This window comes from Numida meleagris, chromosome 3, assembly GCF_002078875.1.
Source record: "Numida meleagris isolate 19003 breed g44 Domestic line chromosome 3, NumMel1.0, whole genome shotgun sequence".
NCBI lineage: Eukaryota > Metazoa > Chordata > Aves > Galliformes > Numididae > Numida > Numida meleagris.
This window is the reverse complement of record NC_034411.1, coordinates 68,044,922-68,070,667: the sequence shown is the minus strand read 5'-3', so window position 1 is coordinate 68,070,667 and position 25,746 is coordinate 68,044,922. Positions and strand designations below refer to the sequence as shown.

General features: G+C 38.7%; 1 protein-coding gene across 3 annotated transcripts in view; it reads left to right on the top strand.

The window, feature by feature from the left end:
* CRYBG1 (crystallin beta-gamma domain containing 1) overlaps positions 1 to 25,746 on the top strand; it is a 43,778-nt gene extending 18,032 nt beyond the window's left edge. For 2 of the 3 annotated variants that reach the window (XM_021389666.1, XM_021389667.1), the window contains 14 exons: positions 619 to 745; positions 1,041 to 1,076; positions 1,457 to 1,599; positions 2,312 to 2,438; positions 2,536 to 2,681; positions 9,248 to 9,374; positions 9,553 to 9,585; positions 11,329 to 11,438; positions 11,722 to 11,851; positions 15,479 to 15,618; positions 18,046 to 18,169; positions 19,343 to 19,501; positions 22,316 to 22,478; positions 25,445 to 25,746. In XM_021389666.1, the coding sequence (XP_021245341.1) occupies positions 619 to 745; positions 1,041 to 1,076; positions 1,457 to 1,599; positions 2,312 to 2,438; positions 2,536 to 2,681; positions 9,248 to 9,374; positions 9,553 to 9,585; positions 11,329 to 11,438; positions 11,722 to 11,851; positions 15,479 to 15,618; positions 18,046 to 18,169; positions 19,343 to 19,501; positions 22,316 to 22,478; positions 25,445 to 25,533 (1,654 nt within the window). In that variant the 3' untranslated portion in view covers positions 25,534 to 25,746. The remainder of the gene's footprint in view (positions 1 to 618; positions 746 to 1,040; positions 1,077 to 1,456; positions 1,600 to 2,311; positions 2,439 to 2,535; positions 2,682 to 9,247; positions 9,375 to 9,552; positions 9,586 to 11,328; positions 11,439 to 11,721; positions 11,852 to 15,478; positions 15,619 to 18,045; positions 18,170 to 19,342; positions 19,502 to 22,315; positions 22,479 to 25,444) is intronic. The other variant, XM_021389668.1, reaches the window with a different exon arrangement.

The window sequence follows — 25,746 nt, the reverse complement described above, 5'->3', positions numbered from 1 at the left end:
GATTTCAAAGGAATCAGTGTTTTGTGTTGTTTTTTGTTGTTGTTGTTTGTTTGTTTGTTTGGCCTGGCTTGGATTTCTTTATTTGTTTTTAATAAACCATAGTAATACAAGTTTTGAGTTCCCCAGTGAGTAGATTTTTCAACAAATCCAAGTCAAGGTTCATAGAGATCTTTCAACTTCTAGGAAGTCTAGTCTGAACGTTTTAAGACTGTTCTAAAAATAATACACAGTAGCCTTAAATCTTGAAAGTTCAGTTCAAAACTGGTGTTGCCCCCAGATCAGGTAGAGACAAATTCTTAACTGTCTGCTCACTGCATTAAATTTTTTTAGCCTGTTCAAACATGACACATGCATTGGTAAGGTGCTTCCCTGCACAGGCACAGAAGTTTGCAAGTGCACCGGTTTGTAGTTGGAAATTTTGATGGTAAAGACAAAGAAACAAAGTTTTAGGGGTACACTAATTTTTTTCTTTTCTGAATCAAGTTTATTGTCTTGTTCTTTTCTGTTCAGAAATGTTTGTGTTTTTTTTTTTATTTGGGGTTTGTTGTTGCTTTGTTTTTTTTTGTTTGTTTGTTTTCTTTTTTTTACTTTTTGCTTTCTACTCCCCTTTTACTTTAGATGGCTAATTTATGAAGAACCTGGTTTCCAGGGAGTCCCTTTAATGTTGGAGCCTGGTGAATATCCCAATTTAGCTTTCTGGGAGAAGAAGGAAGCCTACATTAGGTCTATGAGGCCCTTGAAAATGGTAAAACATCATTATTACTTGCCAGCTACATGACCTTCATTTAGATATTAGAAGCTGTGTCTTAAGGTGGCTAAATTTTTTCAAGACTCATGGAAATTTAAGTCTTAAAATCACAAAATTTTACTCTATAAAATTCTTGATCTTTTGATTTGTATCCATTTCTGCTTTTGACCTTCCTAGTTTTTGTATTGTACAAAAAAGGTTTAATTCTAATTCCAGCTTTTTATGAAGAGTTGAAGACAATTTTGGACTACTTACTTCTCTCTCTCTCTCTTTTTTTTTTTTTCTCCAATAGGGTGGCCGCAAAGTTGAATGTGCTGGAGACCCAAAGGTAAAAATCAGTATTTATTTGATTGTCCTGTTATCACACATCAACTACATGTGGGTAGATAAGTATATCTTGATCACATGCCACCTGCTTAGTGGCTGGTCATGCTGCATGTGACCACACCACGAAACTGCGGTTTGTCTGATTTATGGATCTATTATATATGTAAATGGCAGTATTAACAGCTATCTGCATAATATCAGCAGGTAATGAACATTTAAATCCTAAAGTTACATGTCTAAGGGAAGGCATCTTGAAAAGAGAGACCCTTATCAATTACTTTCATAATCTTACCTTCTCCCTTTATGCACCTATGCAGAAGAAACTGACTGCTATCAGAATTCATCAGACTCTTTGCAGCTTTTATTTTGTTTCTGTGATAGGTGGTCATTTATGAGAAGCCTTTCTTTGAAGGGAGACATGTGGAAGTAGAATCAGAGATCTTTACACTCAATGACAAGGAATCAGACGAAAAGACAAGTCTTTCACTTACATCAGTGGGATCCATCAAAGTACTGGGAGGAGTGTAAGTATGGGAAAGAACACTAGCAGTATTTTCCCTTCAGCTTCAGTGGTAACTCTTTGATTTGAAACTGCAGTGGATAAATTCAGTACCCATTTGTTTTCTGTCTCCCTAGTTTTGGGTTTTAGATATATATCTGGGTTAAATTTGGAAATAGTCACAGCAGTGGCTGCATTCTAGTCAATACTTTTAGAACCGTGGTTTCACAGTGGTTAGAGAAGCCGTAGAAAGGCTGTCAAGCAGTTAGAGCAGCCTAAGTCTGCTAACTTCCTTCTCTCTTGTTGTAGTGCTGTTTCCATAATTAACTGCATTAACTCCATGCATTGAAGAGTTGCAGAATTTCATCTGGCTTTGGTTAGGGAAGGATACAACCCTTCTCAAATCGACTTGGAAGTGCTATATCGTAACAAGCCAGGAGGAGCTGATGTATTTTTTTTATGCTCTGTCTTTCTACCTGAGTACACTGTCCCAAAACAAAGTAGTCATCATCATGTAATTCTTCACTTTTTTGTTTCACCTCTGGGAAGGTTAGCAAGTATTTTCATTAGACTTTTTTTTCTGTTTGAAATGATAATGTAATTATATTAATGTCAATGGGAAAAGCATTTAGACACCTATATTTTTAACAGAAGATAGGAGAAGAAAGAACAAATTTCACACATAACAACACATAGTGGCAATAGTCCATTTTCACACAGTCTCTGTTGTTGTTTAGTTGGGTCGCATATGAAAAGCCTGGGTTTGAAGGCCATCAGTATTTACTGGAAGAAGGAGAATATCGGGACTGGACAGACTGGGGTGGCTACGATGAAGAGCTGCAGTCACTGCGACCTGTTGTTGGTGTAAGTTCCAAGAACACAGAGTCATTATCTCCTGAGTGCATTGAGACATCACGTTGCCCTTTTTCTTATGGTGTTTCTCTTTTTTTTTTTTTAACAGGACTTCACAAGCTCGCATATGATAATGTACAGTGAAAAAGACTTCGGATCAAAAGGTTCCAACATTAATGTGTTAGGAATTGTTTCCAATTTGAAAGACACTGGATATGGGCTGAGAACGCAATCTATAAATGTGCTAAGTGGCGTGTAAGTGCTATTTTAACTACTACATGTACAATTTTTAGAATTTTAGTATTTGAACATCTTTGGTCTTTTAATGTCTCTGCGATGTCTTCAGATAAAAATTTCTGCCTTTAACTGGAGCATGTTGGCTACAACATTGAAATGTTAGTTAACTGACTTGCAAAGTATGATAGTGGATGAGATAACATCAAAGAGATAATAGTTTGTTCTTGTGGCTGTAGTTGGAAAAGCATTTCAGCAGCAAAATTGTTATGGAATTATTTTCTGATTTTTACTTACACTTCTTGTGTTTGAGCAGAGGCAAATTCCTTACTCTTTCTCTGAGTTGTGTATAAAATGGAGTTTCTTTCTGAAAAGTAGCATTGCATTTGTAGTGAACACTACAATTTAAATTTTTTTTAACCTTTTTTTCTTTGTTTGGAGGGGTGTATTTTTTGTTGTTGTTGTTCATTGAGGTTCTTAAAACTGCTGATGTGGCCAAATCCTCTTCTTGGTGCCATTTGTGCTGTCACATGCAGTTGATAAGTTGGTATATCTTACTGTTTGATTTATTGGATACGTTAATTGCAGATTGAATTTCACAGCCCCGGAGACCACATCAAAGTATTTTGGAAATAGAAACAAATATTAGCAGTCATGTCTCCAAGTACACAAATTCTGAGATGTACAGTCTCTTTCCCTGCCTGGAATGCAAGTGACATGCTGAAAGCTCTGCCTTATCCAGCCACACCTTGAATTTTTCTGCGTGTTATCTGTGTGATATCTCTGCAAATTTTGTCTGGGTAAAGACTGCAGAATCAAGCTCAGTGCCTTCCAAAGGAATGCTTTTGATTTGTGTATGAATGTGATGTGACAGCAGTTTTTTCTGCATAGTGACCTTTGAAACCACTGTGTCCTTTTGTCTTCTGTAATATGCAAGGAAGATTCATGGGAAAGAGACTCCTCTGAAGGTTGGGAAACAAATTGTGGGGCGCCTATCACACCCTTTGTGTAGCTGTTCTAGTAAATGTGACTGTTGCAATTGAGATAGGAATCGTACTTAAGTATGAATATTCTAGTAATTAAGAGTGACTCCGATACTTTGATGGTAAAATTGGCTAGATGTTATTACAAACAAAACCCTTGTCCCACAGACTCTGCTCCTGCTCCAGTGATCTTACCTGCTAGTCTCTTAAAGGTGTAATTTGTAGCAATAAGCATATTTTTTATTTAGGTGCATTGTTTGTAAAAAGTTACTCTCAGTCCACTTTTACAGTCTTGTATGAGCATTTTGTTTCCAAAGAGGTTGTGAGCGTTGCAGCATTTTGGGGTGGTGGTCTTAGTAAATGTTAATGTGACAGGAAGTTGAATCATGTTAAGTCATCCTATTTTATTTTAAGCGTTAAGTAATTCTTCAGGTAGAATTTTTTTAATGCATTTCCTACCAAGAAATCAGTCACACAGTGTTGAATAATCCATTGAGCAATTCCTAGAGCTATTTAGACTTGCTCATACGTGATGTCATAATGAACTGTTACAGGTTCAATAAAAGCTTGTCATAGTATTTCTAAGTAATCTTCCTGGTAACATACTGAAAATACTTCATTTAAAAAAAAAGAAAAAGCAAACGATAAGAAGCCCTGAACCTTCTCTAACATTTTGTAACTACAGGTATCTGTAGTAAGCAGTTATAGCAGTAACAGATAACGCATAATCTGTGTTTCCCACATAATGAGTTTGAGTGCTCTGTAATTTAAAGGGTATATCAAAGAAAAGAAAGGCTGACGCTGCAGAACATTGATACTACTGAACAACTTCTGAGCTAAACTGCATCTCTAAACTGTATGCTGAAGACAGTCCAACTCTGCATTTGTGGAATAAATATTCTGTTGTGGAAAGAAGAGCTAGCTGCATTAAAATTTTCAGCTGTTGTTTCTGATGTATGTTTCCAAGCAATATTTTAATTGCTTATATAAATCCATTATAAAGACATCTTGAAAAATATCCAAAAGTGATGAGTATTGACTCCTTTTAAATTGATAAATGTTTTGCTCTTGAGCATGCTTTAGAGATTGGCCAAGCACAGAAACCAGGTTATTCTGTTCTACCATTTGGTATGGGAGAAAACAAATTTGGACTGCTTGAAAATAGGAGAAGCCTTTCTTTTTTAAGTAGGATTTGATCTTTACTCCCAAGTTGGCAGATCTGGAAGTGGTAGAAAATGAAAGTATTTAATAGCAACAGGTAACGCCCTTTACAAGTTTAAGCAAGTACTTAAAGGAGCTGCATTGTATAATTTTGACTTTCCTCTTTGCTTAATAATTCTTCAAGCTTATGTTTAATGGTTATTAAAATCACAGGAATTGCATGTTTACAATTTTCCTTACCTATAAACATGTGAAGCTTTTGCCAAAATTAGTCAAAAAGCCTCCTGTATTTTAGTTGATCCTTTTTTTTTTTTCCTCAAGTTGGAGGAAGAACTTTTCCAGGGGTGTGTTCTGCATAGGTATTTGTTTACTGTGGTCCTGTAATTCATACTGGTTTCCTTCTGATTTTCAAGTAATTAGTCCACAGCACAGATTTGTCTGTTTAGTGAGGAAATCATTAAGAGATGGGTAGTTGGTAGATAGGTTCGATATATCATATTTTGATTACTAAGTGCACTCAGGATGGCAGTGTGAGCAGAACTAAGGAGGCACTGTACAGGAACAAACTACCATTGGGTGCTTGGATAGGTAAGAGCCCTTTGGTTGCCTGCAGGAACATTTCAAACAAACTTTCCTCTTTCCCTCCATCTCTGAACTGAGCTGAACTGATGTTGAAGAGAACAAAAAGTTCACAGGTCTGTGGGACACTAGAAATCACAAGCACAAATGAGTGTGGTAAATAATCTGTTTCCTCTCTTTCTTACAAATTGAATTTAATTACCTCTTTCTTCCTGTTATTGATTCAAGTGCCAGTTTTCTCCCTGGCCCTACGTGGTCTATGATATTAACATATAGACCAATTTAAACCTGTTGTCTACATGTAGTATTTAAGGTTTAAATATTATGGATTCTATTTCAAACCTAAAAGAGATCTTCAGTGCCTGAAAGCTTAACTTTTTACAGCTATGTCATTTAGTTTAATACTAAGGTGATGCCATTTCTTCTGTAGCTGAGAGAGAAGGAAGTAGGTTCTTGCAGCAGGTAATCTATCCTATTGTATGAATCTGAACAACACTGAGAGTAGGATTCCAGTATCAAATACAGTGCAGAGTGAAGTCTTTGGCACAGTTCTGGCAGTGACTTGGAATGAGGCTGTTGCTTAGCCCACCTAAGGCAATTTGTTGGGCTGGGGGTTACAAAATTATTATGTTAAGGAAAGTTGCTCCCTGTGGGGTAGGGTAGGCTGCAGTGTAACACTTCAGTTCTTGTGGTGCTGAGGCGCGACTCTTCTGCTTAGGTATGGAGGCTGGGTCTTGTTCTGCAGGCCTTCCTGTAGGTCAGAAGTCAGATTAAAACAGTGCTTCATCCTGGGGATAGTTTTGAGGTCGGAGAGGTTCAGCTGGTGCTGCATTCAGCTTTCCCCTTCCTGTTGCTGTTACTGGCGCTGCTGGCAGCCTGCATGGGCTTCTGAATAAGTGGAAGAGCACGAGGATTTCACCAGTAAGCCCTGACTCCAGCAATCTTCCAACATGGGCTGACTTGCATGGAAGAGCAGTACTTATTAATTTAAATCCCATTGTTTTCAACATAAACATGTGCTTAAAGTAAGATACTGTCATTGCTTCTGTGCTCAGACTTCTTTTTAGAGAGAAGGAAAAGAAATACCTGCTATTGAGGGGCCCCTGGAAGGGATCTGGCATGTTTTATCATTCACTTAATATCAGAAATGCTTGTTTTCATAGATGTCAATTAAGTTCAACTGTCATGCATTGCAGTTATACCTTGGTATTTGTGCGCTGAAAAATCGAACATGAATCCACTCAAGAAATCGATTAATGAAACCTCATTTTCTTTTGGTGTATGTGGCATGCAGGTCTAAACACACCTGAGACATTTGAACTTTCGGCTTAATTTATTCTACATACCAGTGTCTCTTTGATGAATTACTATGAGGCAATTTTGAAATGTGCCTTGAAAAGTGCCTTAAGTAATTAGTGCATAACAATTTAGAATACCTGATTATATCTGAGGCAAACCAAGAGATGTGAATAGTGATAAACGTGAATCACTCTATGAATGCTTGCCATGGACAAATAATAGGAAGTCCGTACTCGCAGCGCATATGTGTTGCTGTAGCTTTATTTGGTTTGAAGTTACCCCACTTCTTGTCTCTGCAGAGAATCTGGCATTTGTTCTTGGGCTAAAACTGCTGCTTAATGGAATCTGGTTAATCTCAGTACATGTAATGATGTTGATTTTTGTTGTTGTTAGTGTTGACATTCTGTATGAAGAACCCACTGAAACTGTGTTTTGGAATAAACATGCACTCCTTATGTAATGCATAGGCCAAAATGAAAAGCAGGTTGACTACGAGTAGATTGTCTTGTACAACCAGGAAGATGTCCCAATCCCTGCATAAATGTAATGAATGAAACTCAGTTGTTATTCTGACCAGTTCTAACGTCTGTACTTTAAAAAAAAAAAAAAGAAAAAAAAAATTCTATCAGTGAAAGGCGACAGAATTTATTTAGCTTACGACAAAAACAAGAGCAATGCTGATGCAGGAATACTTTATCTGAGCTTGCAGTACAGACCCTGGATTGGGAGAAGGCTGTGAAAGATTACTTGAATGTAGTAGACGACACATAGCAAGACCAGCTGATAGCAGGTATAGCAGAAATAAAGCACTGCAGTGGTAATTGAGGGTTGAACAGACTAATACAATGATTTGGTTGCTTTTCAAGTGTTTGTCTCAAGAGCTGACTGTCTCTGGCTGAGACTGATGTTGCGGGTTTGATGCAGAAATCTGAGTTTGTGGCCTGTATCAGGAATGAGATCTGACTAAGTAGTTGTAATGATTGCATTGAGTTTATATACATTAATCCAGTTAAATTTTTGATGGCCTTAATGCTTGACTGTCAAGGACATTCTTCCTGCTGATGTCTGTGATTCCCAGCAGGAAACATTCTACCACCATTAGTGTTTATGCCTTTTGTTGTAGCTTAACTTTCTGCAAATTTCTGTGTGTGTTTTCTTGAAAACAACTGAAGTTTTGGAATATTGACTTTTAATGTTCCCTGTAAATATCTTTATTGCTCAGATTACTCTGAAAGTTAGTTTTAACCAAACAATTTTATTCTGATATCTGCCTGATATTCTAGATAAAAACTTAGTCTAGACAAAATATCAGTATTTTGAAACATCTCGAAGTAATCTTACTGGAGACAGCTTTTAAAGGTATCTAACAGATCATAGAATCTCCAAGGTTGGAAAAGACCTCCAAGATCATCCAGTCCAACCATCCACTTACCACTAATATATCCCCACTAAACTATGTCCCTTAATACAACGCCTAAATGTTTCTTGAACACCTCCAGGCATGGCAACTCAACAACCGCTCTGGGCAGGCTATTCCAGTGCCTAACCACTCTTTCAGAGAAGAAAATTTTCCTAATCTCCAATCTGAATCTCCCCTCGTGCAACTTGAGGCCATTCCCTCAAGTCCTTTCACTAGTTATGCAGGACAAGAGGCTGACCCCCACCTTGCCACAACCTCCTTTCAGGGAGTTGTAGAGAGTGATAAGGTCTCCACTGAGTCTCCTCTTCTCCAGACTAAACAATCTCAGTTCCCTGTGCTGCTCCTCATAAGACTTGTGCTCCAGACCCCTCGCCAGCTTCACTGCCCTTCGCTGGACATGCTCCAGGGCCTCACTGTCCTTCTTGTAGTGAGAGGCCAGAACTGAACATGGTACCTGAGGTACAACCTCACCAGTGCTGAGTACAGGGGGATGGTTACTTCCCTGCTCCTGCTGGCAGCACTATTTCTGATACAAGCCAGGATGCCATTGGCCTACTTGGCCACCTGGGCACACTGCTGGCTCATGTCCAGCTGAGCATCAATCGACACCCACAGTCTTCCAGCCACTCTGCCCCAAGCCTGTGGTGCTGCCTGCGGTTGTTATGGCCAAAGTGCAGGACCCAGCACTTGGTCTTGTTGAACTTCATCCCACTGGCCTCAGCTCAGCGATCCAGCCTGTCCAGATCTCTCTGTAGGGCCTTCCTACTCCCATGTAGATCAGCACTTCTTCCCAACTTGCTGTCATCTCTGAACTTATTGAGAATGCACTCAATCTCCTCACCCACATCATCGATGAAGATATTGAACACGACAGATGATGTATTTGAACTTGTGGTCTGCTCTAGTTTATTTACTCTGAATCGTATTGAAATAGTAGGGCAAATCAAAGTGGAATTTGCAAAAGTTTTGGAGAATCAAATCTGTGATTTTGTTGATTTAGAGATTTATTAGCACTGCAGTTTATCTTTTGAGGGGAGAAACTGTTGATTTGTTCTTACTTTCAGATAGTAACGAATATACAGTTCTGCATGTTGGAATAAGTAATATGACCTTTACTCACTGCCCTTTTCTTCTCTTTCTCTTAGGTGGGTGGCTTATGAGAATCCTGAATTTACAGGGGAGCAGTACATACTGGATAAAGGGCTATATCCCAGCATTGAGGCATGGGGGGGGAAGAATTGCAAAATATCTTCAGTTCAACCCATTGTTATGGTAAGGAGTCAATTTTATGCTTCTTTTGCTAGTTTCTTTGAAGTATTTCTAGGTAGTCTTTTTCTATTCAATCCAGTTTATATACATTTTTTAAGCAAGGATTAATAATAAACTTTTGCACATTTGTTAATTGAGCACTCCTTAAAATTTGTTTTTTCTCTTCTCCAAATTTTTGTAGGATATTGTTGGAAGTGAAAGGGGTAGAGTCAAGGTAAGATATTTCTCTAAGTGCATGAAACATACTCTGTAGTGTTTGTGTAATGTGAAGAAATGGGATCAAGCTTTTTTTATACTGTAACACCCAGGTTTTTGCATAGATAGTCAATTAGTCAAAGAGTGAGAATGCTAAGTGAAGAAGGAGAGCTGCTTTCTGAACCTCCTAACTAAAGCCATGAATGTCCTAGAAAGCTGGGATGTAATATATAGCTGTCTTTAGAAATTTTCTGGGGCCCAGGCAGTGTTTTGGGTCACAGGGTGAGCTGTTTGAGAATATCAGAATTGTTCTGAGAACCTGGAGCCTTTGCCCATCTATGCAGAGCTTCAGTGACCAGCTAAAGTTACCTGGAGTCTGTTGCAGAAGCAAGGGCAACGCAAGTGAGGTGTACTCAATAGTTGTGACTTAGTTTTCAACCTCATTCCTTTGTTAACTGTTCTGCTAGTGGTGGTTGCACTTGAAGTGAAACTCATTCAGTCACAAATGCTGCTTTCTGAGTTGGGCTTAAAAGTTAACAACATATTTGTCAGTAACAAATGAAAGGAAATGGCAAAGTGAATTTGTCTGTTCAGTGGGTCAAAAATGTTTTTGTTTGACTTTTTCGTGTTTGCAAGTACTAGAACGTTCTTTGATAGTGAGACTAAAGAGGGGCCTTTTTTCATTCTTCCATAATTCTGAACCTTTTTGTCTTTTTGCCTGTAGGAAGTTATTACTTTCAGTCAAAACAGTGAATATGTCATGGAACTGAAAACCAGGGAGAAAAGCCTTGGTTTTCTCAATTTGCATTCATAATTAGTAACACACCTTACTGGAGTATCCAGTATAGGAATATGTATGAACTCTGGGGAATAGAAATCTCCAGGCTGCTTATTTTCTGCTATATGCATGAAAAAATATTTACGACTATAGACCTCATCCTAAGGAAACTAAGAAATAATGGCTTGCAGTCAACAGACAGTATCCTTTGTCAGCATGTTCCTCTTTGGAAAATGCTGTGCATGCCTGCACTTGTATCTCCGCTAAGAGTGAATAAAGCTGGTAGGCATGTGATAGTGTGAATGACTTCTGTGTGATCAGAGTTAATTATCCTCTAACCAAATTAGCAGGTTTGCTGTTAAGAATTTTTTTCTTTTTAACAAGGACAAAAGCCTGGGTGACTTATCCTTTCATACCCTCTCATCCTCAGAGCACAGAAAGAAAGAACTGACATGAATACAGCTATAGTTACAAGAGGCACACAGAGCCCATCTGTTCCAAGAATATTTACCACACCTGTTGGCATGCTGTCTGAGTACTTTGCCAAGATTGTGCACCATTTATGCTCTGAGAAACAGATAGTTTTCATTTAGTGAGAAGAGTATGTATTTTTGAGATTAAATGGATTAAGAAACTAAAACAGAACAGTTTATCACCCTTTGCTAATCCTGTGCCTGTTCTATCTGTTGTGTGGGGATTTATGTCTTCTCCAGCAGCAGGCAGTCAGAGTAGCTACCTTTGTTAGTGCTCTTTGAATTATTTTGCATGTTATTTAATTATTTACAGCCAGAGGTGGTTTTTGGCATTGCAATCCTTGTTCAAGATAGCAAAGTAACAACACTGAAAATGTAACAAAAAATCTATGAAACTGAATTAATCCGGGTATTGAATACATAGTAATGTAGTTATAGAAGTAATGGTAGAGATGTGTTGATGAAGGTTAAAGCATTAATTGTTTTTAAATATGTTTATGACTCTTTAAAGGTCCAGTTATTTTCAGAGCCTGAATTCAAGGGTAACTGTCAAATACTTGAAAAAAACACAAGATGTATTGATTCATTTACTGTGAAGTCTTCAAAAATTTTAGGTGGCAGGTAAGTTATATCAAACGAATATTGAAAAATCACTGAAATGGTAAAAATTAAAAAAAAATAAAATCAAACGGCTTTCTAGCATCTGAAATGATTTTACCTATGAGGACTTACAAAGAACAATGCTTTGCAGTATGCACACATACGCATTGATCTTTAGCTTATCAGGACAAAACATTGTACGTGATGTTTCTGCCAGTACTTCTTACTGAAGACTCAGAAACACTACCACCTTTTTACTTCCACAGTTTCCCAAAAAGACAATTTCTTGTGCTTCTTCCTACAGCTGCATAGTGTTTGACCAGGAAGAATTCTCTGGTAACCAGTATGTGTTAGAAGAGGGAATCTATCCAGATCTGATGGCAATGGGGTGTTCATCCCAAGCAGTTTTAAAATCTTTACGGATTATAAATATAGTAAGTAAAGCAGATAAGTACACTGATGTCTCCCTTCCATATTTTTTTTTTCCTTTTGTGACAATAAAAATGTTAAAGATATGTAAACAGTAGAGCAGCACTCTTTTTCCTTTGCCACAGCAGTGAAACATCCTGTCTGCAGTCAGTTTTTGTACCTCTGTGCCATTTTTTTTTGCAAAAGAGAGGACTTCACAGGAACAGCTGTCTGGCATTGCTGTTCTCAATAACGGCTTAAAAAGGATTTCTGTAGAGATAGTTAAGGATGTGTCAGACTTTTATTTCCCAGTAGAAGAGACAACTTAAAATAGGTTGAGAAATGGCAGTAGGACAGTGTGAAGTAATACTTGTACTGTGATCCTTGTTTTTTACTCATGTTAAAAGAGCAAGCGTCAGCTAGGGAACTTTGCATGAAATACATGTACTTATAAAACATTCTTTGTATCATCAGGGAAATGCAATTTGTATGCATCATGAAATAATGTACCCTTTTAGATAAAGCAACAGCCAATGCCGTTCAGCAAAATCAAACACTGTTGTTCTGTGCATTAGATACAAACCTAAACAACATTTATGTATTTTGTAACTCCTCAGTGGACAGGAACAAGTTTGTTCAAGCCTGTAACCAATCATTATGATGGATTGCTTATGGAAACTGCAAGTATCTCTTAAGATCAAAGTAATTACTAGCAAAATGTAGTCAGGAATCCAGGAACTTAATGCAACTTTACAAAAGAGGTGGTACTCATTCTAAAAATGGAGGAGTACCTTATTGACTCTCCTCTTTGAATCTGGCAACTGTATTGCAGTCCACTATAATTTTGGTAACTTTGTTAGTGACGTAGCAGTTGACAAAGGAGAACTAAAATGTGTCATCCTCTTTCATGTCTCTGGAGCATTTTGATGTACAATGTAAACAAACATTTGCAGTAAGTATGTCTGCCTTCTGAACTCTTTGACAGTGCTGTAGACAGATGGCATTAAAAACAACAGAAGTGGTTCAAGCCAAACTTGCTGGGTGGCCACCGTGGATTAAAATAGGCTCTTCTGTACATATCAGTATCAAGCTCTTGGGTCTTAAATGCTTATTTCACACTGGTAGGATCAACTTTCTCCTGAAAAATGTATTCTTTGTGACAGAGACTCTTGCGTTTAAAAAAGCCAAATGACAGTTCTTAAAGCTTCTGAAAATTGTTCTTGCCCTACAATTTATCACACTTCAAAGAGTGGTAACGAGCTGTATCTGTCTGCAGGTTATGTGCTGGTGCTTTCTTCTTCTTCAGAGGCTTCTTAGCTGAGGAGATGAGAAAAACGGTTTGCTTTGCTCAGTTGTTTATTAGCAAACTATAATACAAAGAGTAAGAAGTTATATGGAAATGATTATATTGTTCATTTTTCACAATTTTATGGAAGCTTGAACTTGTTCTTGGTACTAGTTTCACCTGTCACATTTATTCTGTGGTTGGTTTTTGGCAGTGACATTCTCAATTCCTCCCCACCATTTGCTGGGTCTACAACTTTTCCTGTGATTCTTCCATGTGACATTTCCATCCAAGAAGCATTTTTTTTTTGCTTTAATATGCAAAACTGATGTAACTACCCAGCTTAGCTCCATTTTGCAGTGATCCACTTCTAAGGGACCATTAAAAAAAGGGGGGATATTTTATAAACTTGGAAGTGAAATTAAAAGGGCTTTTATTCATCTCAGTATCTTTGCTTGATTATACTTACTTTGCATGCTGCAAGTGGTTGTTACTCATGGAAAAGAGTGTTTTTCCTTCTTGAGTTTGCTGTGTGTTCTTTTCCCTGAACATAATAGAAGCAACCGTGGATGTGGTTTATACTTGAATAGTCATGCTGAAAATACTTGCTTTTAATGAGCAACTGTGTGAAATAGCTATATGTAGATATACGTGGAAGTCTGCTTTGTACAGTGTAATGCATGGGAAGAACTGCAAGCTAGAAAACTCTAAGATGACCTTGTATTTCTTGCTGTAGGGAATGTTTTGTATAACAATGTTGCTGCTGAATCTTAAAACAAACAAAAAAAAATGCCCAGAGTGGAAGGTGTGGTTGAAAATTGGAGGATTTCCTTTTTTCTCTGTGTTTTCTTAGTAAGAAGATTATTTCTGAACTATTGCATGTGGCTCAAGGGTTGCTGTCTGACCTGTTTTATATCACAGAAGGCAGGTGCAGCTCTGTAAAAGGACTGAGGGTTCAGAGATACTGGGAAATAATTGTACTCCATGTTGAGCTCTTTAGTGATGTTTATGCTCGATAGTCTAACTTGTGTTAACCTTTAATACTGGGATTAGTCTACTCTGAATTTGGAGTAAGCTGAAAGACCTCTCTGGTGTTTTCTGCAAACTAATGTCATGTGTGCAAACAGGAAACAGCTCAGCTGCTCTGTGATAATCTGGACTACTGCTGAGGTGATGGTGATGCTAATGTAGCGTTATCATCTGGGCCTTTAAACATCAAAAGGAAGGTTTAAGAAGAATTTCAGCACCGTCAAGAAATTGGTTGATGTTAGATTTTTCCTTGGAAAAACACGGGGAAGCATAGACATTCACTGCAGGGTGCGTGTGGAGCCATCTCTCTCTTGGCATGGCCCGTTTTTGTGACTGAGACCATTGTGAGTCTTTTCAGACCTTGCTTTGTGTTGATATGTTTCAAGTATGCAAATGCATCTCAGCAGTAAGGAGCTCTTCTGGCTGTGGCATTGGGTTCACAGTGTTGTGACTGGAAGACCGGTGAGAAAAAAAAATGACCCTGCCACTCCCTATCTGTGACTATAAAATGTGTCACCAGGATACTCAGGTTTAATTAACTTTACCCTGAGGGATTTCCAAACCCCTACCTCCCAGCTTCCAGGGAAGGGCCATAATCATGAGAGGTGGTTTCCAATCCACTACAGTTACCTGCTGCACAGAAAAGAATCCAAGGTTCATCACCCAGAAGGCATTTAAAATAGATTCAGTGATGCAGGATCTTCTGTGTGGGTAGGAACCCTTTAAACCAGAAACATTTTGACAGAGAAAGTGAAGAATCATCTTCCCAGAACAATCTGGGAAATTCAGATGTTAGTTTTTGCCCAAGTCATGAATTTTACTTCAGAAAGATGAATCTTACACTTTTGTTTGGTGATACTATCATAATCTACTATAGAAGCTAAAAAATGAAAGCTGTGAGGAATAAGCAATGCTGACAAGACTATCATAATTTGAACCTGTAGAAACCAGTATTATCTGTGTGTTGAGATCTGAAAATGAAAATTCCTACAGTGAATGGGGGTTAGTGCAATGAAAGAGGGATATGGCATGAACTAGAATGTGTTTTAAAATTTAATTAAGGTATGCAAGAATTGTCCACAGATTTTTGTGTGCCTTACGATAAGGAAGCCTGATGGTGCATGCAAAAAGAACCCCTGTGTGCTTTTCTATAAGGGCTTTTAATGACATTTTCATTTGTTTCTTTTAAGTATCTTGTTGCAAAGCAAAAGCATTTTTCAGGGTCTTTGAGTTGAAACAATCAGAAGACTGATACAAAAGGGTTGCGTGGAGTAATGATGTTCACAGTCAGCATTTTGGCTTTTAACGTCCTATAAAAGTGTTTGTCTTCTTTGTGCAGGAGCTGTCTGAGCCATGTATAGCTCTTTTTGAAAAGGTGGGTTTCCAAGGAAAAAAAATTGAATTCACTACAGAAATCTTAAATCTCCGGTTCCTGGGATACAATCCTCGAATAGCTTCAGTTCAAGTCCTTGGCGGCACGTGAGTTTAAAATCACTTCTTGCTTTTTTAGAATTAGTATTTATTCAACAGGGAAAAAAAAAAAAACAAAACAGGTGGTAGAAACTAAGGAGAATAAAATTGGAATAACATAATATGCACGGTGCATTAATGCACATCATACTTAATACAGAAACTTACTTTCATCCTGATTCTACCATGTTATCACTGACTCACAAGGAGGTGCCCTGTGCTTTTCTAAGAAGCTGAAATGAATTTGAACAAAGCTCACAAGGAAGCGGGTCCCAACTCTCCTGCTAATATTATAGAAGCTAGCTTGCATAGCAATGTTAAAGCTAACCTCTGTGCTTTTGCTTTAGGTCCTGATCATAACGAATCATACAGCTTGTGATCTGTGTCCTGTATCATAAGTTCAAAATACTTTAAAAATACTTTGCACAAAATACAAGTCTTTGTATTTGTTCTTTTACCTCGGTGTTATGAACACTGATAAAATGAGATCACGATACCGCTCTTTTTGGTAGCATATTATTTGTAATAATCCCTTTCACTTCAGGAATTGAGTTAGACTCTTGTTACAAATTTATCAGTTAAATTCATAAACCATTTTTAAGCGGCTGTATTTCCCTATGCTCGAGAAGATCATGTTTAAAAAAAAAATAGTCTATGATGTTTAAAAACATTCAACATCTCAGCAGATCTATTAAATTTCTCTTCTTGTGTTTTTCTTGGAGCTAATTTTTACCACCAAGATGCTTGCCTTAAGGTTTTCTAGCTTGAAGAATCACACTTCTTTTTTACTTTTCCTTTGTATTTAAATGTGCTCTTTTGAAGAGGTAAATTCCCCAAGCGTGTGCCTGAGAGATGCTCTTGGATAGCTCAGTATTGCCCTCAAGTGGATAGTTAATACCTGGTCTTAAGTACAAACCATTTTCCCCATCTGGGGGAACGGGTCAAGGGATTTCCGTAGCTCACTGAAGTTTAAAAATACAGGTCATGAGAAAAGCTGTGCGGATTGTCCATGCTCTTTATTTTTGACTATCCTGAGATCTCAGCATCTCTCACCATAACCACAATATAGTTGATTTACACTTCCATAAGGAGAAATAACATGAAGCCAAACACTGTGTTGTTTCTTTGCCAAGAACATGGTTACCATGATTCCAGAAAATGGAGTCATGAATCATCCATTTCCTGTCCAATGAACATATAAATCTTTCTCGGTTGTTCACTGGGAAGATATAGATTATGGTATGAAAACTCTGATTTCCTTATAGCAGTGTCAGCTGCTGGACTAGTTCCTGGTCAGGGTCACAGAATGGTTTAGGTTGGAAGGACCACTGGAGGTTATCTGTCTTTTGGGTGCCCTTATCCATACTGTCTGCCCCATTGAAGGGTTTTTCGTCTTCTCTCTTCTGTGACTAAGAGAGATCCACTTACAATTCTCTTAATGTCGTGTCTGGGGAAGGATGTGTAATAGGCTATGAGAAAGCTCTGACATTAAGGTGAGTGTGCTGCTTCTGGTATATTAAGTCTACTGACAAATCAGTCAGAGGAAGGAAGGCAATAGGAAAATGATCCTATTGAGTGTTCATGCACTGGAAATTCGCCTATGGTTTTTGGACAACCCCAACAAATTTGTGTGAGAAAAGTCAACAGATTTTGCTGTGTTGAAACCTATTTCAATATCTAGTTATATTCCTCTATCTGGGCTAATGGTAAAGATGCAGATGTCAGGTTTGATGGGTTGCTCTGAATGTGATTGTGTAAGCCTGTTTAGATATTCTAGGGAAAGCTAAAATTTTTTCTGTATGCTGTTTTTTTTTTTTTTTTTCCATTCTCAGGTATTTTGGAAAGAGGAGAGATGTTCTGAAATAAAACCTCTACCAAAATACTCCAGATCATTTCACTCTGTTGCAGGGCCTTCTGCACTGCAGATCTTGCCCACGTGCATCGAGCCTGTCCAAGTTAAGATGCACAGCGCTACTGCTTTCACATATGCAGCAATCTAGCACACTGCTTACGTAGCATATATGTATGTGCTCCTTGAGGAGTCCAAGTGCCTTCTGAAGACAGACGATACTTAAAAATTGGATTCTCCCCTTAAGACAAGAAAATAATGATTTTTTTTTTCCCTATCTGGATAAACGGGTCAAGGGATTTCCTTAGCTCACTGAACTGAAATTTATTCAACTTGTAATTTTTAAATGACAAGACTCCACAATGTGAAATCCAATTCACTCCTCTTTGATTCCATTGACAAAATAATAAAATCATGTGGTGATTTAAAAGACCCATTAGGAAGAATCCTAGTGCTATCAGACATTGGCTTAAATACTTAACAGTGCTGTTCTCTGGGATATATTTCTGTTAAAACTGTGTTTTTTATTCAAAAGCAGAGTTTGGCAGCAAAAGCATTATTTTTTTTTTCACTTTTTTCCCCCATAGATGGATAATTTATGAGCATAGTAATTACAGGGGACGTCAGATGTTGCTATCACCAAATGAAATTCCAGATTGGTACAAACTGAGTGGCTGCTGTCAGATAGGTTCTCTGAGACCTTTACTGCAGGTGAGTAGCTGGCATGAGGTTGTGAAGTACCGATGTATTTAGTAATGGGATGAGGAGGTATTATACAGTTGAAAACTGTTAAAATCTTGCTGCATGTCACAAGCTTCAGCAATGCCAATTGCATGAAGAAATTGTTCTACAGTTTCATTGTAATAAAAGCTATTTGATTATGCTATGTGGCTTTGTATTTCTGCTGCTTAAACTGTTCATTAGCATACTTTAAATGAAAGTATTGAAGACGGCATATACGGATTGGTGAATAATTTAAACAGCTAATGGGTATAACTACTATATATAGATTAGTCTTATCATTAGCTCCTAAACATCTCACTGCTACACTGTCAGTACTATCTACGTTATTTTTGGAACAACAACAAAAAATGCGTCAACAAAATTGGATCACTTTGAATAGGAGTGATACTGTGCCGACTGAGGGAATAAAAAGTCCTTCCTTGCTTACTACATAGAAAAATAATTTTGGAAATCTAATGTAAAACTTCTTATATTGCCCTTTTTGTTTTGTTCTCAGTTAGGGACCTCGTAACTTGGTCCAAATGCTGCAGCAATCCTCTGAGCCTTTGAGGTTCTCGCTGAGCTGCATTTTATTGAGGAAACAACTTTTTGTAACTCACAGATTACTTGTACTGGTAACAAATGCTTACTGTCATGGAGCTGTCTTTGTATAGCCTTAAGCAGAGCTAGGAATAATGCATTTTGACTGCCCTGGCCAAGAGCTTGTCTGAACAGTAGTGTGAATGTGAAACAAGCCATAGCATGAATGTCAAGTGTAACACTTGGTGCCAAGTAAAATAAGCAGCACTGTACAAGTGCACCCTTTGTAAAGACTAGGAGCATCTACACAGAAAAGGTACTGCTGTACAGAATTCAACATTCTTAGCATCCCACTATGTGCTGATCGCAGTGCATGGGCAAGCCTAATACTAGGTCTCCATGCAGAATGGCAGGTTCTCAAAGCTTGGCTCATCTTAGACAGTGACTTTGTTATTCAATTCTAAAACAGGAAAGTAAGATTTCTGAAATAGAGATGCACCAGGATCAGCACTGAGTATTGACTGCTCTGAAGTTTGCCAGAGCAGGGTACATGGTGCATTAGAGAGACTGTGGTTAGAATTCTGTTGTTGTTGACATTTTTTATTATTTTGTTTTCTACAGAAACGTGTGTACTTCAGGCTTCGGAACAAGGAAACAGGAAAGTTCATGTCAACTGATGGAAACTTGGACAATTTGAGTCTTCTCAGAATACAGGCTGCTGAAGATGTAGACTCAGATGATCAAATCTGGGTTTATCAGGATGGATTCATAAGGTACCAGGTAAGATTCAGGTTCAATGTGAATTCTTTTTTTCCCTCTTCAATTACAGGGTTCACCGAATTCAGTTTCTACTCAATAATCTTAATTCATTGTATAGGTTTATTCAGTTTCAGCTGTACCACAGTCTCTGCAGAGCTTCTGCTTGGTGTGTGTTTGGTGGTTGGTTGTTGCACTGAACTCTGGATTTTTTAGGTGTCATAGTTACATGATCCTTTTTTTTCTGATGTAATTGAAAATCTGAGATTTAGTTGTTATATACTTTTACCCTAAACAATAGTAGTCTTACAAATCATAGAATCACAGAACTGTCTGGGTTGGAAGGGACCATAAAGCCCACCCAGTTCCAACCCCATGCCATTGTCAGGGCTGCCACCCCCTAGCTCAGGCTGCCCAGGGCCCCATCCAACCTGGCCTTGAGCGCCTCCAGGGATGGGACGAACAAAATACAAACGGCATTGGAAGATCATCATCGTGCTTTTAATGAGCTCCTTTTACTCTCTTGTCCTCTTTTTCCACAGCAAAAAGATTACAGAAGTATATAGGTTGTATCCTCTACCGCATTCAGACAAGCTTAAGGATGAAATCCTACTTCTCCCCACCCCCCTTGGTGGTTATTCCATGTTTGTCAAGTTCCATCCCTTTTCCATGCCTCCATACAATTTCCCAAATGAGGTCCTACTTTTCTCACAGTTCATAAAACTAATTGTGCAAATTGTCATTGAGGTGAGCAGAGGTATTTGCAGTTCATAATGTTTAAGCGTGAGCAGTCTTAGGTAGGGATTCAGGCCAAACAAAATTAAGTTACTTTAATACTGTTAAACAGCTTGACTGGAAAGAATCATGTGAACTTTTTCTATAGGATTGTGTAACTTCAAAAGCAGATGTTTATAACCACGTCATCTGTGCTGGAGGGAAGAATCTTGCCGTTAATAAGCTACGGCATTGTTTGGACGTGTTTACAGGACAGATGCAGTGGTAAAAGGGATTTATGCAGGCAGTGAAATGATGCCCAGTAAGCTAAAAGCTTTAATATCATATACAAAAGACTTTTCTCATGACCGTATCCCTCAAACGTTTCATTGTAAGTTTTCGTATCATGACAGCACGGTATTATATGAGTCTGGATAAATGCTCTGTGGTTTCTCTTCCCTGTTTATGTATTTGATAGTGCAGTTTTGTTGTGCATGAAAAATACACAGCTTGTGCTGTATAGCATTCAGGTATGGAGTGCAGGAGGGCAACACTGATCTTCCGTAACTGAACTCTTACCAAGCTCTGCCATCTTTCTATTGAATGGCAGTAAAGTCTTTGTATTTTTTGCATAAACAAATGATTTTCACCACATTTTAGAAAATGAAGCTCATGGGTGGGTAGGTGCATGCACGTAGGCAGATATAGTTCACTGGAAGAATTTCTGCTTTTGTAGCTCTAAGTTTAGGGCACCTTTAGTGACTCTGAGTCACTGTATCTTGAGGTCTGCCCCGAGGTTCCTGGGTAGGTGGGATAATTCAGGGAGCAGGATGTTAATGTCATTCCTCTCATTTGTCAGAAGCAGATACAAATTGATAAGAATTTAGATTTCCTCACTCAAGATGAATTTCTCAGAGATGCACAAAGCAACAGGCTCGTGAACCTATGTGGAAGCTTTGAGTCCTCCACATCCCAGTAGAGAAAACTTTTAGATACAAATGAGAACTAAATTGATTTACTTTGTGGCTGTATTTCAATTCTAGGTTATGATAGTAAGAAGTACTCCTCTCACAAAATGGTATATTTAATAATTTAGGGCCGTATCAATAATGGCAGATACATGTTTAAACTGCCACTAAAGTAAATTCAGAATTACAAGAAGGCTTGTGGTGATCTATTGAAAATCACCATTCCTACAAAACAATTCAATTTAATTCAGCAATGATAGAGCCTTAGCATTCTTTTCAAATCAGCTTGATTTTTGCCAGTAGTCTTCTTAGCCATAAAGACATTTGCAGAGATCTGACATCGTATCATCTGACAGATGACTGTGAAAAGTTTATAGAACAAAGAAGAAAGTACCTTTGTGATATACTGTGATGTTTCATACAGTGTGTGGCTATGTCCTTTCTCAAGCTCAACAGGTTATTGCAGAACTAGAAAAGATTACAGGATAGCAACAACAAAAAGATAGCAGAGGTGATGCATGGAAGAGACTAACTAGCCAGGACTACCTGTAGTGTGGACAAACCGCCCTTAAAATAAGGCAGGGTGCATCAAAGGAAGTCAACTGTTGCATATCAAATAAATATTTTCTTTTGCTGTAGTAGTAGTAAAGAGGTGGACCTACTTGCTACAGAAAGGTTATGATATGGAAAGGTGCATGTTCAAAAGAGTTGCGCTGATCTCAGTAAGTAGTGAAAATTTGCACATGGGACAGGAAGCATGTAGGTATTAGAGATACCATGGAAAAGTCTCTTGGCTAGAAAGTGCTGTAGACTGAGAGAATGTACTAGGAACGTTCAGCATACAGAGCAGAGTGAATGTAATCTTCCATAGCATCTGTTATCAGCCACAGATAGAGGCAGGTGCTAGTTGCACCTTTTGATGTGATACAGCATGGCCGTTTTAATGTCCTTACCTAGTGGAGATTGTCAGCAGAAACAGGAATGGAAATAAAAATAAATAGCCTCGAGTTCAGGGGAAAAATGCATTCCTTAAGGGGAACGGAGTTCTTAAATTCTGCTTTCATCTGCTTACATCCCTTCTATTTGATTTAAAAAAATAGTGGAGATGAGAAGTAAGGCCTTTTGAATGATTGCTGTTGCCTTTCTGATTATATAGATGGCAGAGGATTGCTGCTTGACAATTGTTGGAAATCTTATAACTCCTGGCTCTAAACTTGGTCTGTCATTTGAGCGGAATGAAGACAAACAGTATTGGCATATTAGTCCCGATGGCAGGATTTACAGCAAGATGAAACCTAAGCTGGTTTTAGATATCAAAGGTAAGCAAATGTGTTATCTCATTACATTGTGTCTTAATTACATGGTATTTACAGTGGGATAGACACTAAACGTGCCTATAAATTAAAGATGGTGTTACAGTTACTTTAATCTAGAATCAGAAAAGACCCGATGAGCTAGTCTGACCTCCTCAATTATACAGGCCCTAGGACTTTGTTGCATTTTTCCCGCACAGAGTTTAGGAACTCACAGTACTGGCTTATCTTGTATTCCCAGTGTCCACTCAGTGTTGTAGATACCCTCAGTTAATTTTACTCAGCATTGGGTAATGTGAATATAATTATTTAAAAATGCTGAAGCTAAGTTTTTCTTACCTAGCTTCTCATTAACTTTAATTTGTGTAGAGCAATTTTTCTTATACATTAGTTGTAGATGCAGTAGACAAAGGATATTAGGAAAGCAAAGGCAGCATTGTGCACTGACGCGAATAGATGCGAAAAGTTTTTTCATTTGTTCATTAATGGCCATCCCTGTATTGTGAACATGAAATTCTGTCACAGGAGCCTAATATCTGTGTGCATCCAACACACATTTTACTGCAGTTGTTGTCACAGCCAATTTGCTTCATGCAGGTACTGTTTCTGAACAGTCTTTGCTTTCATAATTTGATAGGTCTGATAAAGCAGCACAATTATCATGATCAGCTGTTCCTATATAACTCTGCATTTCTTTGAGGGAATAATCATTGTTATAGCTGTTGATTTCTTTTTTAGCAGTTTTTAAATTAATTTTGGATTGATGTTGTGGCTTTACTTACAACAATCACAAAAGCAAACAAACAAAAAAACCCAACAACCAGAAAATTATCAGTCACCAGTCAGCACTTCGGGGCGAAAAAGGACAGGCAGGATTGTGAGACAAGGACTGTATAATGTCTGGCTGTGATACAGCGTTGGCACAAATACTCATCAATTCTCTTTACTGCCCTATAAAGCTGGTGACGGTTAATGTAAAATGCATCAAAAAGACCCTAGTTCAAAGGACAGTCCTAATTCACAATGGCTCCACATACATTTTTTTCTGAAGTTGGTTTGTTGTTGCACCAAAAAGCGGCGTACTACCACACCGATGTGACTTCAGTTAATCATGTTAAAAGTGCATCACATATTTTGCACTTAAAATTGATGAACTTCATAACGGGTAGGTCTGATCACAAAAGAACAGACCCATTCTGTAGGTACATTTACTTGAGAAAGCATAATTGGAACATTATCTGTTTCTGCTAATTCTGCTGATCCAGTCTTGCCCGCAAATGGAGCTGTAATGAATTCTTCAGTAAATGACTGTGGCTGCTTGGCTGTGCAATGCCAGTGCCACCCAGTGGATACTCGGCGCGGTGCAGTGGCTTGCGTAGAGCACGGCTCTTATCATAGCAAATAGCCCCAGGTTCCACTGAAAGAAATCCGATCTTTTCCCATTATTACATTTATATTTTACTGAATACTGCTGACAGAGCGCTTCCTGCCCTGCAGTGATAACTGAGCGATGTAGCCAATGTTATTTTTTTGGTACCTGCACGTTAAAGCTTTTTCCCGTGGACTTATTTGATCTGGTATTCCTCCCCTAGTTTCTCTTTCCTGAAGAAATTTGCCAATATTTATGTTGTGTATCTCTATTGCTGCTTAATCCATCACTGGTGACGGGAGAGATGTGAATCACATTTGTGCAGACTGCCCAAGGAGGTGCTGGAGTCACCATCCCTGGAGAACCATGTGGATGTGGCGCTGAGGGACATGCTCAGTGGGCATGGTGGGGATGGGCTGACAATTGGACTAGGTTAGTTTAGTGGTCTTTTGCAACTCTAATGATTCTGTGATTCTTAGACACCCGTTCTGATTTGGGATAGTGGCACCAGCAAGCCTCCCCCAGATCTCTGAAGCAGATCAGCAAGGTTCCTGAGATGGCATTTCCTTAGTACAAAAGAGCTGCTTATTAAATGCACATGACCACATAGAGCTCCGTGTACCTGGCCTATTTATTTCTAGGATCTGCTAGAATCTGTGTGTGTACACTCACAGGAAGCTGTTAGCTGCTGGGTACGTCTTCTCCTGTAAGGAGGCTGTAGGGAGGCATGGGAGAGAGGGTTGCAGAATGACAGACGGTGTCTGTAGGAGTGTCCCAGTGTTCTGTACGGATGGCTGCTTCCAGTGGGAGTGGTACTGGCTACAGCAGGCGTGGTACCACGTGAAAGGCATGCACGCTTCTGCAGTACGTACAAGATCAAAAGCAGTCAGCTCTGACTTTCAGTTCTAGTTGAACTTCTCTCTGCTTCTGAGTCCAAGTCAGAATAGTAGTAGCACTCTTCTGTGGGAGCACATTTGGCACTGTGTATCACGAGTAAATGAAGCCAATCTAAGAAATGGATAGATTTTATGTTCAGGTATGCTCAGCTCCCACTGGGAACAGCTGAACATTGCTCGTGTTCTGTGTATGGCAACCTGTGATGCAGCTGGGAAAAACATAAGGTGACAGTGGTGAAGAATAAAGGAGACCCAACCTCATCCCCTGGCTTGTTCTAACTTTTTTTTGTATGGTCTTGCTTGTATTGTCTGTTAACAGCAGGACTTCTTTCATAGTGTAAATGTCATCTTTAGAACAAAGTGACAACCACTGAAGGGAAACTGAACGGTTAACTTTGACTTTTGGGAAGTGGCAGTCTTTAAGGAGTCAGACGTGACTGTATTACGGTGTTTTCTTCCTTCTTCATCCAGGCTGAAAAGGCTGAAGTGCTGAGTTACTGAAGGGGGTGGAGAGGAGCAGGCAGACCTCCCTGTTTCAAAAGAAATTCCAAAAGCAGGTGGTGATGAAAATGAACATAGTTTGTCTTTTCAGTGCCTTAGGAGAAGGAAAAGCCATCTACGTCAGCACTTACTAGAGTAGCCCTGAAACCCAGGGTGCAGTCTGCCTGGTCGGAGCTAATCTATACTCTTGGAATTTTTCTTTACAGGGGGCACACAATACGATCGTGATCATGTTGTTGTCAACACGGTTAGCGAAGAAAAGTTAACACAGTGCTGGGAACCGCTGGTTGTATAATTCGAAAGGAGAAAGGTGATGTCCAAATCGGGTGCTGTTCTGGACACTAGAATTGGCACTGCCAGCTTTGAAGGATGCAAGATGGACATCAAGAGTTCTGTCTTTTCAGCTTTACAAAGAACAAGCAACAGAATGATTTCATATCTCTCTACCGAACATAATTATCCCTATAAAAGCCTGGGTATCTCTCAACCTTTTTTTAATCATCACAAC